This window comes from Pagrus major, chromosome 10 (genome assembly GCF_040436345.1).
Source record: "Pagrus major chromosome 10, Pma_NU_1.0".
Lineage (NCBI taxonomy): Eukaryota > Metazoa > Chordata > Actinopteri > Spariformes > Sparidae > Pagrus > Pagrus major.
This window is the reverse complement of record NC_133224.1, coordinates 5983555-5999495: the sequence shown is the minus strand read 5'-3', so window position 1 is coordinate 5999495 and position 15941 is coordinate 5983555. Positions and strand designations below refer to the sequence as shown.

Here is a 15941-nt window from a genome sequence, read left to right as displayed (position 1 = left end):
ATACTACACTATTGTTTCGTTATCTCAAGATCTCGAATTAATTATATCGTTATCTCGGGAAAACAACGTTTCGTTATCTCGAGATCTCGAGAAAATTATCCCGTTATCTCCAGAAAACAGCAGTTGTTATTTCGAGATAATAATTCGAGATTTCGAGTTAATTTCATTTGTTTTCTCGAAATTATCTCGAAATAACAACTGCTGTTTTCCCGAGAAAATGAAATTAATTCGTTGTCACAGGAAAACGGAGGAAATAAAATGTATGAATGCATGGCCCTTTAGGGCTTCCGTATTTATCCATAGTTATGACTCTAATCTTATACTTATTATTTTTTATCTCATAATTGCTACTTTTGTATCTCATAACTATTAATTTTAACTTGTGAATTTGACTTTTTATCTGTAGAAATGACTTTCATCTCAGAATTTTGACTTGTTTAGCTCAGAATTTGAACTCTTTATCTCGTAATTTCGACTTCTTATTTCATAATCATGACTTTTTTATCTTATGACTTACTATTGGATTTTTTTTCCATCAAGTCTTAGTTCTCATCATTTTTTTCTTTAACTGGTGGAAATGGGCTTCCATATGTCAAAGCCTGTACCTATTAAACTTTAAATAGTTTTAAAGTCACTCTACAAATGTATGACACAACCTTGAATATAACCTCCTTTCACAAAATAAAACTTTATTGAAAAAGTAACTGCTTCAAAGCCCCTTTTAGTCTTCTATACAAGTGCCAACTCATTGATAATGAGATAATCAGATGGATGGACTGTCAGGAGTCTGTAGCTCATGAATGTGTCTTCACAAAGTTAATACCACACAACAGATAACCATCAGCCATCAGTGAATGTCATCGTACTGCAGATAGGCTCATAACTGTCAACAAGGCAGATATCATGACCAGCTTCACCAGGGAGAGTCTGAATGACCTGAGAACAAAGAGACACTACTTTAAAAGAGCATGCTCTCTATGTTTAACCAACTTATCCTGTATAAATAGCTTCATAAACTGATGCAGACACTATTTCTCTCTCCTCCGTGTGCCCCTCTGGTCTTATTTGTTTTTTCAAATCAAACATGTTTATTGGTGTGACAATATTCCCCTATATTGCCAAACAACCAATTTTACAACATCAGCAAACACACACACACTCATACTGTCGTAAAGACGGAGCAGCTGCAGGTTTTAGTGCCAAATGGAAACCATGTACTGTAAAGTCTCAATGTTGATGCATTGTTTCATTGCTAGATGTATGCCGTGATAGATGTGACTCGTCTAGAAAGGTTAACTTGTTTATCAATTTTCTTAGTGAGCTTTCTGCGTGATGCCCAGAGGTACTTTGTACACTTAGCCAATCGATTTAGAGGTACATGTTTTTACATTTCAGCAAAAGTTTTCAAGAGAAAGTGTATTTTTTAATCACTGATTATATAATCAGTATTTTCCTTTTGTAAATGTCTGTTCTATTTGTGATTCTTGACTTTTGTAGTGCTTGCACTTTGTTTTTCTTCTCACTTATTATGTTTATTGTTACGCACAACAAACATCAAGGCAAATTCCTTCTATGTGAAACCTACTTGGCAATAAACCTGATTCTGATCAGATTAACTGAATCAGGTCTGTCTCCATATCAGAGTTTTACTACATGATTACCATGGCCAAAAAAATTCATGATAACAACACTATTGTAATATTATCCATAAAAAATGTTTAAAATCCCCAAAAACTCCAACATCAGCACTTTAAAAACAATAATTATCATTCTTTTTTTGTCCTTCTGACATGACTCTACACTGTAAAATCTTATAAAGTGATTTTACTTGAGTAAATTCAATAGCCTACTTTACTTATTTTACTTAGATTATCGGTTTCCAGACTTTTTTCTTAAAGTAGAGTGAACTTTTAAAATTTACAGCGTATGTAGCAGCAGTAGCCACACACTTTGGTAGTAGCCAGCTAGTTAGCTAGTTATTACATTGTCTTCTTCTTCTTCTTCTTCTTCTTCTTCTTCCTCATCATTTTCTACTTTTTCTCCGTTTTATAGCAGGTAGCATCCTGCCTCAACGGTGCAACATGTAAGAATTAGCCACCTTTCAAATTCTTACTGAAAACAAATAAGGGGCAGCATATCGCCAAAGTAACCGCTAACTGCTGCTAACTGTAGCTGCTGTTAGCTCAGTTAGCTGTGCAGGAGCTCAGAGCACCAGGGGTGTGTTGATGTTTGGGGCTAGCTGGTTAGCGTGCTAACTTCAGTAGATATTTCTGCAACACAACACACAGATGTCACTGTGACTTTTTATCATGTTCATTATCAGACGTCGTGCAATTTTTGTACATCATATTAAGAGTCACTGTTTCTAATACATAACATTCATCCTGTGATGATTTCACTCTGTCTCCACTGTTACCTGCCTGCACTTCCCCATTATAGTACAGTATGCAAATATGTTAAACTGGTGGTTACAAAGACAGAGCAGACCTACAATCACCACCCACTGCTGCTCACTTTAATTTAAACTCCTGCAGAGGTGACTCAGAAGTCACCAGACGTGCTGGATATAATTTACTGGGCTGGTCCATTGAGCCTCCTGTCAAGATTCCCTCTGTCTTGCTCAGGATGTTCTCAAAATAGACGTGCGGTCTATTTTCACTATTGTTTACAACTGACCTAACTGGTTTAATATGCATCTATTCTCGGAAAGAGGCCACTTAAACCTCCTGTGTGGAGTCAAAAAAAGAAAGTGGTCGTCCTACATTATGGCTCGATCTCTATTGTCCTGTGTAAATAAAACAAATGTATGTACAGTGAATAAACTGTGTGATCGTTTTTTTAAAGCTGTGGATAAACAAAACAGCAGGAAACGGAAGAAGACAGAAAGGAATGACGGGGGAAAATACGACAAACAGAAGGACAGATGCAGCTGCTTCGGTTTCCTCCACTGCCTTTGTTTCTCCGCCGTTTAGGAGAAAACCTCACCTGAGAGGAATCCTCCTCCAGGCTACCTGTAGTGCCATCTCATTCGAGTTGTTTATGTTGGATTAGGTTGGTCTTCACTAAGTGTTTCTGATGGCAATCAATAAAAGAGGCTCGCTGAGTTGATATACTGCAGACATCCGGCTGTCCAATAGTGTGGGAGTACATGAAGACTTCAAATGTTGGATTGTGTTCTTCATTTCTTCAATGAAATAGTTTACAAACCAATCAAACGATCAATCAGTCAGTTATCAATAATAATAATCTCATTAATTATTTAATATATGATAGTGTTACAGTCACAGAGGCCATTCTTCTGCATTAAGTACATTTATTTAATACTTTAAAGCTGCTTTAAAGAACTTTAATTTCTGTTGATTCTGGCGGCCCCTGTGGTCAAAAGTGGTATGAGCACCACCGCCTTGTGTCGTAAAGATCTTGATCGCGTGCTTTTGTTTTGGTTGTTATTATTCTCTTTTAAACAGATCTGTTTAGCGATTAGTTGATGTATCTGTTTCTGGCTATGAAACATTAATAACTGTAATGTAACGACGGTGAAATAAAGTTTGTTTTAGTGACGTTACTGTTCATGCACCCACGTTACATTTAATCCTACGGCTAACAGATTTGTTTGTTGAGCTAAAGCTAAAGTTATCAACATCGCCTCGTGATGTTATGTCTTCATAATAATAAGCCAACAATCAAAATAATAATCAGCCAGTTGTCCTGCTGCCATCTGGCAAGAGATACGGAGCAGCTTCTTTCCAAACTGTATAGAAATAGACAATATTCTTGCTGATGGTCTTTTTTTTGCTTATGTAGGGCATAAAGAAGCCTAACCAGCTAAAAGTTCCTTGTAGTACATTTAAGTGCATTACACTGATTATACAAACATGCTTTTTCATTGTATTACTTCCACTTGCAGTGTTTTCACAGTGTGGTATGACTACTTGTCCTTATCTAAAGGATCTGAATACTTCCTCCACCACTGCTAACACATAGACATGAAAACTGAGGCTGTAATATCTCAAATCACTTCAGAGAACTTTTAACATGAAACTGAGGCTAAAGCTGTTAGCAGAGCGCAGAAACAGGAAATAAAACATGGATGCATCACTCATTTCATTTCATAGAAAGAATTTGTAGCATCTTCCCCTGCATCATAGTCACTCTAAACAGTGGTGAAGTGCGACCTCTGGTGGAAAGTTTCGTGAATAGTTTCAACAGAGTCTCACTGTCTATATGTGAACATGTATTTAGGACTTCGATTATATGTAACGTTGACTTCCCTTTTATCACTTTTTATCCAGATTCATCCAAATTTTTGTTGTTTGACCTTTAAAATCACCAAATGAAAGCATACTTAATGGGTAAATTCACCCCAAAAATTGAAAATTCAGCTTACTCAACTTCATGCTGATGGGAAAGTAGGTAGATACGCAGGTTTGGTCTTCCAATTTTCTAGATTGACATTCAGAAACACCACGCAAACACTTTAAAGACCATTTTAGATTTTTTTTAATCATTTGAATCAAACAATACTTTAGTACAGAAACATGGGCAGACCTCTTAAAGCCATAAAATGTACATACATATAAACATTGCAAACATGTTTTGAACTTTGAGAGGCTGGATTGAGGGTCTGATCTTCAATCATACATAAGGATGAAAGACTTTGTTATCATCTCTCAGCTCATGAAGCTCTGTTTCCTCATCCAGACACACTCTAAATGATCTTCTGCTCAACGCTACAGTCATGACAAACTCAGACCTGGTTAAAATAAGTTAAAAAATATATAAAATCGACTGCACAGAATATTGTAACGATTGATTTAGTATTATTCTAGCATAGGGAAATGACATCCATCCCCACAGCTGGTGGTGCTTATCTACATTTTTGACCCAAACCATCTCATACAACAGCTATCTACAACTTTATCCAGCATTACCCACACGCCTTATTGTCTGTGATAGTTTTAAAAGAACCAGGTTGAAAATTTTTTGAAGTTTAGCAGGTTTACAATTCAGAAAAAATAGATTTGTTTTGATATTGCTCTTTTTCTAAATGGCACATTTAATGAACCCTACAACAATAGTAAAAGACACGAGTGAGAATTCATTATCTTGCTAACATGGCTGTACAATGAAAAACAGTGACATCGAGCCGCTAAAACACCCATAAGGAGGATGTTTGATAGCCGTCTTTACAAATTGGTGTTTTTTTTTTCAAATCAAACAAAAAGACGCTAAAAAAGACAAGAGTCTACAGCCATGCTAGCAGCTCAGTGAAGCAGCTAACATGCTCATAGTGCCAATGCTAACATGCTGATTTTCCATGTCTATATGTTTAGCATGCTAGCATTGGCAAAGAAATACAATGTAAAAAAGTATTTCCCTCTTAAAAATGGAGAAGTATAAAGCAGCACTTCAGTAAAACACACCTTCCACCACTGCTGGTAGCCTAGCAATGATCTGAGCTAAATGCTAATATCAGCATGCTAACTTGCTCACAACTGCAATGCTATCATGCCAATGTTTAGCAAGTATGTTAACCAAGCTCACCATCTTAGTTTAATGTGTTAGTATGCTAACGTTTGCTAATTAGCATGGATCACAAAGAACACCAGAGGCTGATGGGAATGTAATTCGTTCTGCAGGAATTTGGTCAAAAATCAATGTGGGGGATCATCAAAACATCAGGATTCATCCGCTTATCAACATGAATGTCTTCAGAAAATGTCATGGTAATGCATCCAGCAGCCGACATTAGCATGCTAACATGGCTAAAAAAAACCCTGTCTGGTTATCTGCTGTACGTCCATCATGTGGGAGTTTTCAAACAAATTACAAAAGGGCAGAGCTATCCCGGTTAGCATCATTAGCTGCTCTGCTGAATCAAACTTGAATTAACGGGAGATGCATGGTAGAGGGATGGTTAAAAGAAACAGCAATATATGAGACAAAGAAGATGTATTCAAATGCAGGACACCACCAATAAATTATATGTGTTTTGGACTGAACAACAAGTTGGTCCTTGTTAATGCAGATCAATGATTAGCCGGTGTGACTTCTTGTAGTTGCTTTGGTGGGAAACTCAAACCAGGGCAAAATAAAGCATAAAAAAGTCAGTATTAACCCACGGAAAACACCAAGACTTTAAGACTCTAGTCCTGCTGCTGCTCCAAGATCAGATCAGACAGCACATTGATGTCCGTCTCTGCCGGGTGGCACTGCAGCACCAGCGCCACCATGTTGTCCTGACCCGCAAAAACCTGACAGAGCTGCTCCCTCAGGCTGGCTGTTTTCTCTGGACTCCTGTCTGCACCCGGAGCAACAACCTGCCTGTGCTGGTGTCCTGCGTCCCATCCTCTCCCATGTCCTCGCCCCCTACCCCGACTCTCTCCACGTGTCGAATCCAGAGCTCCACCCAGCGTTCGGTCGCGGAAGTTCAGGACCTCAGTTTGGGAGCGGGGAGGTTTGGAGGAAGGGAAGTTGGTGGCTACGCCGGCAAAAGAGTGGTTTCCTGGGTAAGGAGTCCTGAGAAGAAATAGAGAAATAATTCAGAGGACACAACATTATAGAGTATGATATTCTAAATGTGTGGGTGTTAATACCTTTGCTCTGAGCGAAGGAAGTCATCCAGGTGAGGCCCTCCTCTGCCCAGAGGGTCGTCTGGCACCATGAAGTGATCCCCAACAAACGTGTACTGAAGAAGTCTGGGGTAGAAACATGGGATCATACCACTTTAAATAGGGGGACTATCCCTTTAAACAGACAGCCGAAGGAAGTATTCAGATCCTTCTATCATGTACCCAAACAAATCTTGCGACTCTGTCTTGCTGGTTGATATGACACATTTCTGATTCAGACTGTGGAAGATGTCACATTTGAACTGATGTGTTGACTCTTTATACCTCTTTTTGATGATGTCCCTCCACACAGGAGACTCATCTGAGAGGTCTCTCAGGTTGTCGTTCGTCACAATCACGCCGTTTGTCTTCTGTGCGTGCTGCAGCATAAATCTGTGGAAACAGGGAACAAACTGAGTATATCATGTGTTTGCACTGGAGAGGGAGAACACTAAGTATGCTCACAGTTAATGGTAAAAATATGCTGATAATATCCTGTATGACGATTAGTATATTTTACATGCGGGCGTGAACACTGAGAGATTTTACAGATGCCAGTTTGAAGATAGGGGAAACAGTATGGAGGCGATTTACAGGGGGCTGGGGGCTAGCTGGTTAGCATGCTAACTTCAGTAGACATCTCTGCAACACAACAAACAGACGTCTTTGACATCAACACTGTTGTTTCTTCACACTGTTGATAATTAAGTTTATTATTTGAATGTTTAAAACTCAAATTCAAATTGCTCTTTTAAAGGGTTTGATGTTAAGATCTAAAATCTTGGCGCAGGACAACACGTAGTAGCCAATCACAGCACAGTAGGTCAAAAAATAACACAATTTGTAGATATAAAGGACTAATTTCATGGTAAAACACAGTGATTCTTAGTTTCAGGTGATTATACACGACTAAAACCATAATTATGAATATCTTATTACATTTCTGCTGATAGATCCTCCTAAATCCCCTTAAATCCTCCACATCGGACCTTAAACGGCTTCTAGAGTAGTAAGACGGCAGAGATGAGAGTGTTTCTCATTCACGTTCACACAGATTTCACCAGCCAGTGAGTGAAACCAGTAACTTTCTTTGTTTCCACCTGCTATCACAACACAGACACTGTTATTTTAAGCAGAGACTGTCTACCTGTCGTCGTACGAGCTGATCCTCTTGCCCTGGACCTCTCTGGAGGGAGTGTAGGAGACCAGGCCCAGCTTCTGCAGCTCGCCCAGATAGTGCTGCTCTGTGAGGCAGGAGCAAACAACACTATGTTTAGTCTGCACTGAAGGGAAAACACACACACACACACGCCCACACACTGACAAGTTTGCCAACATCTGATTTGTTTTTCTGTAACATGTGACTCAGAATCAAATAAAGGCAGCACACGCGCAAGCAAGCACACAGTGTTTGACAAGGTGTAACTGAGGTAATGAGACTTCAAGTGTTTTTCTGGCCATTCAACATGTTTAACAAAATGCTACAGGAGATAGCTAATCAACTGATTAATATAGTTGGAGAAGTCACAGTCCAAAACCCCAAAAACTCTTCAATTAATATCATAAATGAAAAAGAAAGCAGCAAATTCTCACATTTAAGACGCTGGAACCAGCAAATGTTTGATGTTTTTTTGCTTGAAAACGATAAATCAGTTTTCAAAATAGTTGTAAATTAACTTTTGTATCCATCGACTAATCGTTTAATCTACCACGCTACACGAGGAAAAGGAAATGTTACCTTTGGTCTTGGGGTCGCTCTTCTGTCTCCACTGTGGCAGGAGGGCAGTGATGTGACGATGGCCTCGGTCCCAAAAGTGCTGGACGGCCAAGGCGATGCCTCGACAGGAGAAGAAGTGTCCCAACCCGTGACTGTGGAAAACATGGAACAGTTTTCAAAAACAGACGTCAAATTTAAGACAATTTAAAGGGTACGAATGTAGCACATGGAAAAAACACAACCTAAAATATAAATTATACACATTACTCCCTTCCCCACCTCATGGCCACGTTGCTCCCGTCAATGATGATCTCCCTCAGCTTCGGGTCCCCGGGTTTGTCTGTTAGCTGAAGGTCAAAGGGCATCTGCAGGCCCTCCAGGAAACGCTGCTCCCCTGTCACCACCACTGACGAGGCGGCCACGAAGCCCTGTCTTTCCCTCACTCTTGTGGGAGACGAGTCTTTCCCTGTGAAGATGGGGGGCTGAGGGGCTTGGAGTGCTCGTTTTAAGTCCGACCGGGGCTTTGGATTTAAGACGTTGTCTTGGGTCGGATGGTTTTGTTTTGAGGTGGGTGGATTAGTCCAGTAGTTGGTTTGTCCGTATTGTTTGTTGGATTGGAAATTGTTGTGTGGAGGATCTAAGGATGAGGAGTAAGTAGGCATGGGTGGTCCTTTCACTTCTGGAAGGACAATTTGGTGCAGAGCTTGAGACTTGGGTGGCTGGTGTCGCTTTGGCTTTGAGGTGTTCATCTTATGCTGCTGGGGCTTATCAATCCAAGTAAACAAATCTGGCTCTGCAACGGGTCCAGTTCGGTTTGGCACCACTTCCCATCCTTTGTCATCTGATTCTCTCTTTTCTGCAGGTATGAATAGCTCACTTTCTCCTCGTGCTTCATTCTCTCCTGGTCCAACCTTTGGATTCTCCAGCACCACATCATCCATCTCTCTCGGTCCCTCCCTGAAGGCGTCCGTCTCTTTGCTCCCGTCTCTCTGCAGCTCCAGGAGCAGCTGGTGAGTGGATCGATCAGGCAACATGTTGTAGACTTTGGCGACTTTCTGCTCCTTGTACCCGCAGCTGGCTGCAGCTTTCTTCACCACTCCTAAGACAAAGTCTTCCTCGTGTCCCTCCTCCATTTCCTCGGTACTACCCTCTTGTTTAAAGGGACTTGTGCTGCCTGTAGCTGCATCTCCCCCTTTCTCACGAACATCTCCCACATCTCCGTTATTTCCTCCTGTTGCCATTTCCACATCTTCTCTGTGCTCCGTCTCGCAAGGTCGGTTCCTCTCGCTTTGATTAGAGGCAACACCATCTTGATTCTTCTGGGTTTGGCGATGCTGATTTGCCTGCTCCTGGTCACTGCGATCCTGCTCCTGCTGGACCACGTCCAGGATCTGCGAGGCCTCTTTGGGTCCCGTTCGTGCGAGGACTCGTTTCACGACGTCCTCCGTGTACCCCATCGCTGTGAAGAACTTCAAAAGAAGCAAAAACTGCAGCTCCTGTTCTTCCTCCACCCCTGCTCCCTTTGTCACATTGGTACCTCCTGTTGCCACTTGCTCCAGCTGCTCTTCCTCTCCCACCTCCTGCGGAGAACGGATGAGTCTTTCCTCAGCACCCTCTGCTCTCCCTCGAGCGCCTGCGGACGTGGGGAAAGCCTGAAAGAAGGAGTCTTTGGTTGCAGCGTCAATCCCCAAACCTGCAGTGATCCCTTCCACCCACCGATCAGTAGTGCTGTCCCATCTACCCTCTAAATCCTCAAGCGATCGTGCCCCTGCATTTCCATCCGTCAGTGCTGGGCTGGGGTTCGATCCAAGTCCCGATTCTTTCACCAAATCCAGCAGGATTTCCTTCACCGACCCCGGTAAGACCAGTAGATCCAGGATGTGCCTGTCCTCCCAGTTCTCCACAAGAGTTTTGAAGGCCCGGCGTGAATCCAGAGACTCGCCTGTGCCTCTGTCCCCAGTCTCAGAGTATCTGGACTGTATGCCCTCGTACCTCTCCACCAGCTCTGTGACGAGGGAGTAGGCTCGCACCACCGGCTCCGTAAGACCTGATATAAGGAGGGATCCTGTCGAGCCAACCTAGTTTGGCGAGAGGAAAAGAGCATGACGTTAATCTTGACAGCAACCTAAAATGCCTCCATACAGCTTGTCCGACCTAATCCAAGTCTCCAGAAGCCCCCAGATCCCAAACTGATTTTAAAAGATGGTATTTAAACCCTCGATGCACAGTCGAGCTGGTGTACTCTCTCCAGACGGGGTGCATGCTAACACTTTTAGCATAGCACGTACAGTGAAAGATTTCGGCTTAAAAAATCAATTTGGCATCTCGGGGCTTCTTGACACTTGCTGGACGAACTGTATGAAGCGATTTTATGTTTTTAACACTTTAAACAAGTCCCCATCTAGTTGTTTAGGAGAATGCTGCAACACTGTTGTTGTTTTGTGGACTACAAAAACTTTCCATCAGCATGAGGGTGAGTAGATAATGACTGAATTTAGTCAAGAAAAATACTTGCCACCCCTAATTAATCTTCATCCTCTTAATGACAGCATTAAGTTTTAACAAAACATGTTAGCAATAGGGTAAAACTTCCCAACGACGACATCACAGCATTATAATTATAATTATGTTACTTCACATAGGGTATAGATGACACATTTTTTTGGGATGACAGAAGACAGAATAGTGATATTGACTAATAATGTGATTTCTTGTAAGAATAACAAGAATGCAATCCCAAGATACCACATTATTAGTCAATATCATTGTTGCGTCATCGGGGAAAAACAGTGTTCTGGACCTTATTCTCCTCTGAGAACAGCTTGTTTATTCAGTTATGGGAAAAATAAATATGTCTGAGTTTGTATTTCTTCTACAAAACTACATAGCAGCCCTTTAAGTGTGAAGTACAGACGGGGACAGAAGTACGTGATAATTCAGAGTTGTGCGTGTATAATAGAGCAGATTTAATGGGAAGGTATGAGAGGTTAGAAATTATTACCTTGGCTCGTTCCAAGGTTCACAATTTATGCTTATGTACTGTGTAAGTTTTACTACCAGGCCACATGATGCGAATCAATATGAGGAAGCTTGTTACGTAATTCTGTAAACTCTAGCTGGTAATGAATTAGATCTGTCTTGTTTCATCCAACCCTTGCTTGTAACATATTTTAGATGCTTTTCTATACAGTGTATTTCAAAAAAGGTGTTATTGATAACATTCAGACACTAAATGTGCCGCTCAATCTCCCTCCTTCTGTTGCGTTCACGTCACAACACCTCTGTCGTTCAATTCATCGGCCCGTCAAGTGGTTGCAAGTTAGATATGTCTACATTTAAATGTCATCAATGTGACCTTTAACCTCTGCATCGGGGGTTTTCAAGCTTTGAGGCACGCCTCCTCGGGGGGGGGGGGGGGGGGGGCGGACACGGAGATGCGAGGCGTATGCCGTAATCTGCGTCACAATTCGTACTCCTTCTTTGAGTCATTTCTCAGTCAAATCTGAACACAGACAAGGCTGCATGTATTTTTAGATTTAGCATGACTTATCTCTTTTGTCCACTGTGAATAAACACCAATAAATCTGCTCAGAAATCATAGATTAAAGATACTCCCCTTGTGACTACAGAACCTGCCTGAGAATTATGACGTTTTTAAGTTTTCGTCAAGATCAAAGTCTCCCAGCGACAGTTGTCTGTACAGCCAGGGGTAGACTGTAAACAGGAAGTGCTATTTTTTAATTCGGCTTCCTTTTAAAGATGCCAGTTTGCCAAAATGTTGAGAGATATAAAGAAAGAAGGGGCTCAAGTTGCAGCCGACAGCTAACTGACCCACAGTGTCAGACTGTGAAATCCCCTGCTCTAGATCACATGCTTCTGCGAGTGTTTCCAGTTTTATATAATCACGTTTCAGTATTTCATGACACATGCCAGAAAAATCTTCTCGAAGCACTTCAGACTCTAAACAACTGGCTTATTTTGAATCCTCTTTGATGTGTCTCCTTCTTTATTCTGGGTCAGTAAAGATGAAAAAAGTTTCTGTTCTAACGTCTCCTTTTTTTCCGCCTTCTCTTTACGTAAACGTAAATGTGAAACAAAAGACCCACAATGCAACACTCACCACTATATGTGCCGAGGTGTTTCTTATCAGGCAGTCCATGAACAGCCCTCTGGCTCCGCAGAAGACACAGTGAAGGAGCCTCGGGTAGGAAACCTCCTGCTGCTCCTCCTGGTTCACAACTCCCTTCACAAACAACTGCGACACAGAGACATTTTGTATCAGTATTGTTTTGTTGTACTATTACTGCAGTAGTGGGGGAAAATACTGTAGTAGGAGCAGAATCTAGATATATTTTTCTATTCTATAGAAATGAGAGAACACATTAAAATAAAATATATAATATAATGTGTTGCTTTGACAGAGCAACTGACACAAAAAGCAGTTGCAGTTCAGTTTTAAGTCATCTAAGTTCATGAGTCAGTCAGTCATGTGTTAGCAGGTCGACCACATGTACACATATACTGAAACTCCACCATGACTTATCAATCAACTTTTAAAACCCTCGATGAGTCATTTCTCAGGAACACGGCCTCTTATCTGAGTGCACTGTAGACTAACACTGGCGGTAATGACAACAACAAATCAAGTCTCACAAACTGGCTCACGATCAGGAACTCAACGAAGCGATCGTGTCTTACTTTGGCGGCTTTCACGCCGCTGCTCCGCCCTTGCATTTTGAGCCAGATCTGCCCGTTGTTGCCCTGAGACAAATCATCCGCCCCGATGCCGAACGCCACGCCAAAGATCCGCTCCACGGTGCCGTGCAGCGTGGTCAGAGAGCCACGCAGCATCCCGGCACACGCGAACTCATCCACCACCTCCGGTTCGCCATCACTTCTCTCGTCGTCCATCCCTTGTCCTTAAATCGGTGTCATAGAGTTGAACATACTGCAAAAAAAAAACACAATTCGAGAAACAAATCTTTAAACACAACTGATCCCCACGAAACAAGTAGCATAAAGCCGTTTGAGGCTCCAGAGGAAGCTGCATGTGACCTGATAAATTTCCTCCAGTGATGTCGCTCAGTGTCTCCATTGTGGGTAACGTAGGCGCCGGGTTTTTACGAAGGAAGAAGAAAGCGTGGAATAAAACAAGTGATATCTCTGATTCTGCTGTTTCGATTTAATCTGTTAATCATTTTCTTGATTAACCGATTATTTGTTTGGTCATTTGTTTTGTCCGCAATCCAAAGATATTCGGTTTACTGTCATCAAGGAGTAAAAAAACAGAAAATTCACATTTAAGAAGCTAAAATCGGATAATTTTGACTTTTTTCCCTTCAAAACATACTCAAATATATTAATCAATCATCAGAATAGTTGGCGACTAATTCAATGGTTGAAAACAAATCGATTAATCGTACTTCAGTTCTTCTCTGCAATGTTGATGTTGTAGCTTTAATGTTTATTGTTTATTGTATTGCAAACAATGTTGTCCATGAGTGAACGTAGACTCCACGGAAGAGCCAGGCAACAATGAACAAAACACAGTAAACCACTGGTCTAACCTCTGACAAATGTTAAATCTTAATCTGAAAACTAACTTTACTTGTCAGGTTAATGTCGTAGAGTACAGAGATGGAATATAACTAAGTTTATTTATAATAATAACAATAATACTTTTATTTAAATAGCCTCTTTCAGTGAAGTTTGGTTGTTTTTTTTTACAGTAAAAACATGTAATAATAGCAAATAAGACTCAAAACTTGATATGAAAAAGATGAAAAAGTAAAATAAAATAAATAAATAAACACAATCTGTTGAGGTGACCGACCTCTGGCCTACTTTACTTGAGCATTTCCATTTTCTGCCACTTTATAGATCCACTTCACCACGTTTTCGACACATATATTGTACATTTAACTCACAGCACCGCCGTTGTTCAGATCACCTTCCCTCACAAGTGGTTGCCAGTTTGTCGGCGCTAACGTTGCTGACTCGAGCTTGCAACACAAAGTAGCAGCTACCACGACTCTAAACACAGAGATGATACACATGATAACAACAAACCTTGTTAGAAGCAGGAAGCCATCATCAGGATTCCTACACAGAGATAAACAAAACATCATTTTGTAGCCGACATTTACATCAGTATACATTCACGATCATGGTATTGTTTTTAATGAAAAGAGGTAGTTTCACTCCGCACGTTTCTACAAGCTCTGTAGATGTTTCATTTAAAGAGAAAGACATACAAGTGTTATCAACATGACCTTTAAATTACTTCCTTTCAGTGCGACAGAGCCAGAGCACCACATTGTAAACAGTTATAAAATGCAATTTAACATTAAATAAGTTAAATAATAATAATAATTTAAAAGTTTAAAAAAAAAAAGATTCTGATGATCGAATACATTTTAAATATCGGATCCGACAATCTTTATATACCTGTAAATATATGCATAATATACTTTTACTGTGACACTTCAGTACATTTAATAACCAGAAACTTAACTTTGATACTTTAATTTAACATCAGATACTTTTATATACACTACTCACAATTACCCATATATGGGTATATATATGCATGTGCATGGATATGCAAAATAAAAGTCAAATGTGAATAAAAGTCAGATACATCACAGAATAAACAAGTGAAACACTGAATTATCCTAATATCCCTACCTAATTTGGACTAGTGCACACCGTATGAGTGAGTTACACGTTTATTAAAGTAATATTCCCGCACGATATCTTTACTTTTACTCATATATGTCTCTTGGGTACTTTCTACATCACTAGTAGGGTGTAAAGTACAATAATCCCCCTTTTAGGTGAAGTGTACAGCAGCATAACATGGAAATATTCCAGTAAAGTACAAACACACACCACTTCGTACCTGATGAGCAAACTCCACCATGTAAACAAGGCTGTCTCTTCGTCAATATAAACACATATATATCTGTAACTTCTCTTCTTTTGTTCAACAACAACAGCTACAACTAAAATCTGCTTTAAGACGGTTTCAAAAAGCGTCAAAATATGGCGCATTATCGGACAATTTTGGCAGCTTGTGTGCGTATTGTGAAACACTTAAATCTCAATATAAACGCGCCGATGGACGCGTTTCTGACTACGACGGACCAGGAAGCGGATAATCCGCTCGACGGGACGGAATAAAACACGTAAAAATCATTACAAGCGTTAAAATGCGATGTTTCTGAGCGGGGTTTCTTACGTGAGCCTCGAGTTCGCCCGTGCGCCTTCTGAAGTTTCGTTTCCAGCGACGGTGGAGGCGGCGCGGCTCGCCTCGCGCTTCCGCAATCATCAGACAACAACATGTATCGGTCCAGAGTTCAACAACACGGGCACGCAGTGACACAAAATGACCCGAAAATCCAGCTTGTAGGCGGGCGACCGTCCCTGCTGCCTTCTGGGGCGGATGAGGAAGTCTGCTCGGAAACCCCGAAGACAAAACCGAAACTAAAGGAAAAGCACACGCGGCTCATATCACACGCGGGGCGGACGCTTCAGGCCACATAACCATCCTGAAAATATCATTTTAATAAGAAAACACACTCACAATGAGCCTCAGTTCACACTAACAGCTG

The 15941-nt window shown here is 40.9% G+C and overlaps 1 protein-coding gene across 2 annotated transcripts; it reads right to left on the bottom strand.

Moving 5' to 3' along the window:
• Window positions 1-4482: 4482 nt before the first annotated feature.
• Window positions 4483-15726, bottom strand: khnyn (KH and NYN domain containing). 2 transcript variants are annotated; one of them, XM_073474734.1, is made up of 10 exons: window positions 15569-15726; window positions 14398-14430; window positions 13027-13276; window positions 12449-12583; window positions 8608-10406; window positions 8350-8480; window positions 7759-7855; window positions 6897-7004; window positions 6597-6698; window positions 4483-6519 (listed from the first exon to the last, which is right to left on the bottom strand). In XM_073474734.1, exons 3-10 carry the CDS (start codon window positions 13237-13239, stop codon window positions 6147-6149), a joined length of 2958 nt encoding a protein of 985 aa, XP_073330835.1. In that variant the 5' UTR covers window positions 13240-13276; window positions 14398-14430; window positions 15569-15726; the 3' UTR covers window positions 4483-6146. The 2 variants fall into 2 exon arrangements, with proteins under 2 accessions (XP_073330835.1, XP_073330837.1); XM_073474736.1 differs by lacking the exon at window positions 14398-14430 and having other exon boundaries at window positions 15569-15584.
• Between the last annotated feature and the right edge of the window lie 215 nt (window positions 15727-15941).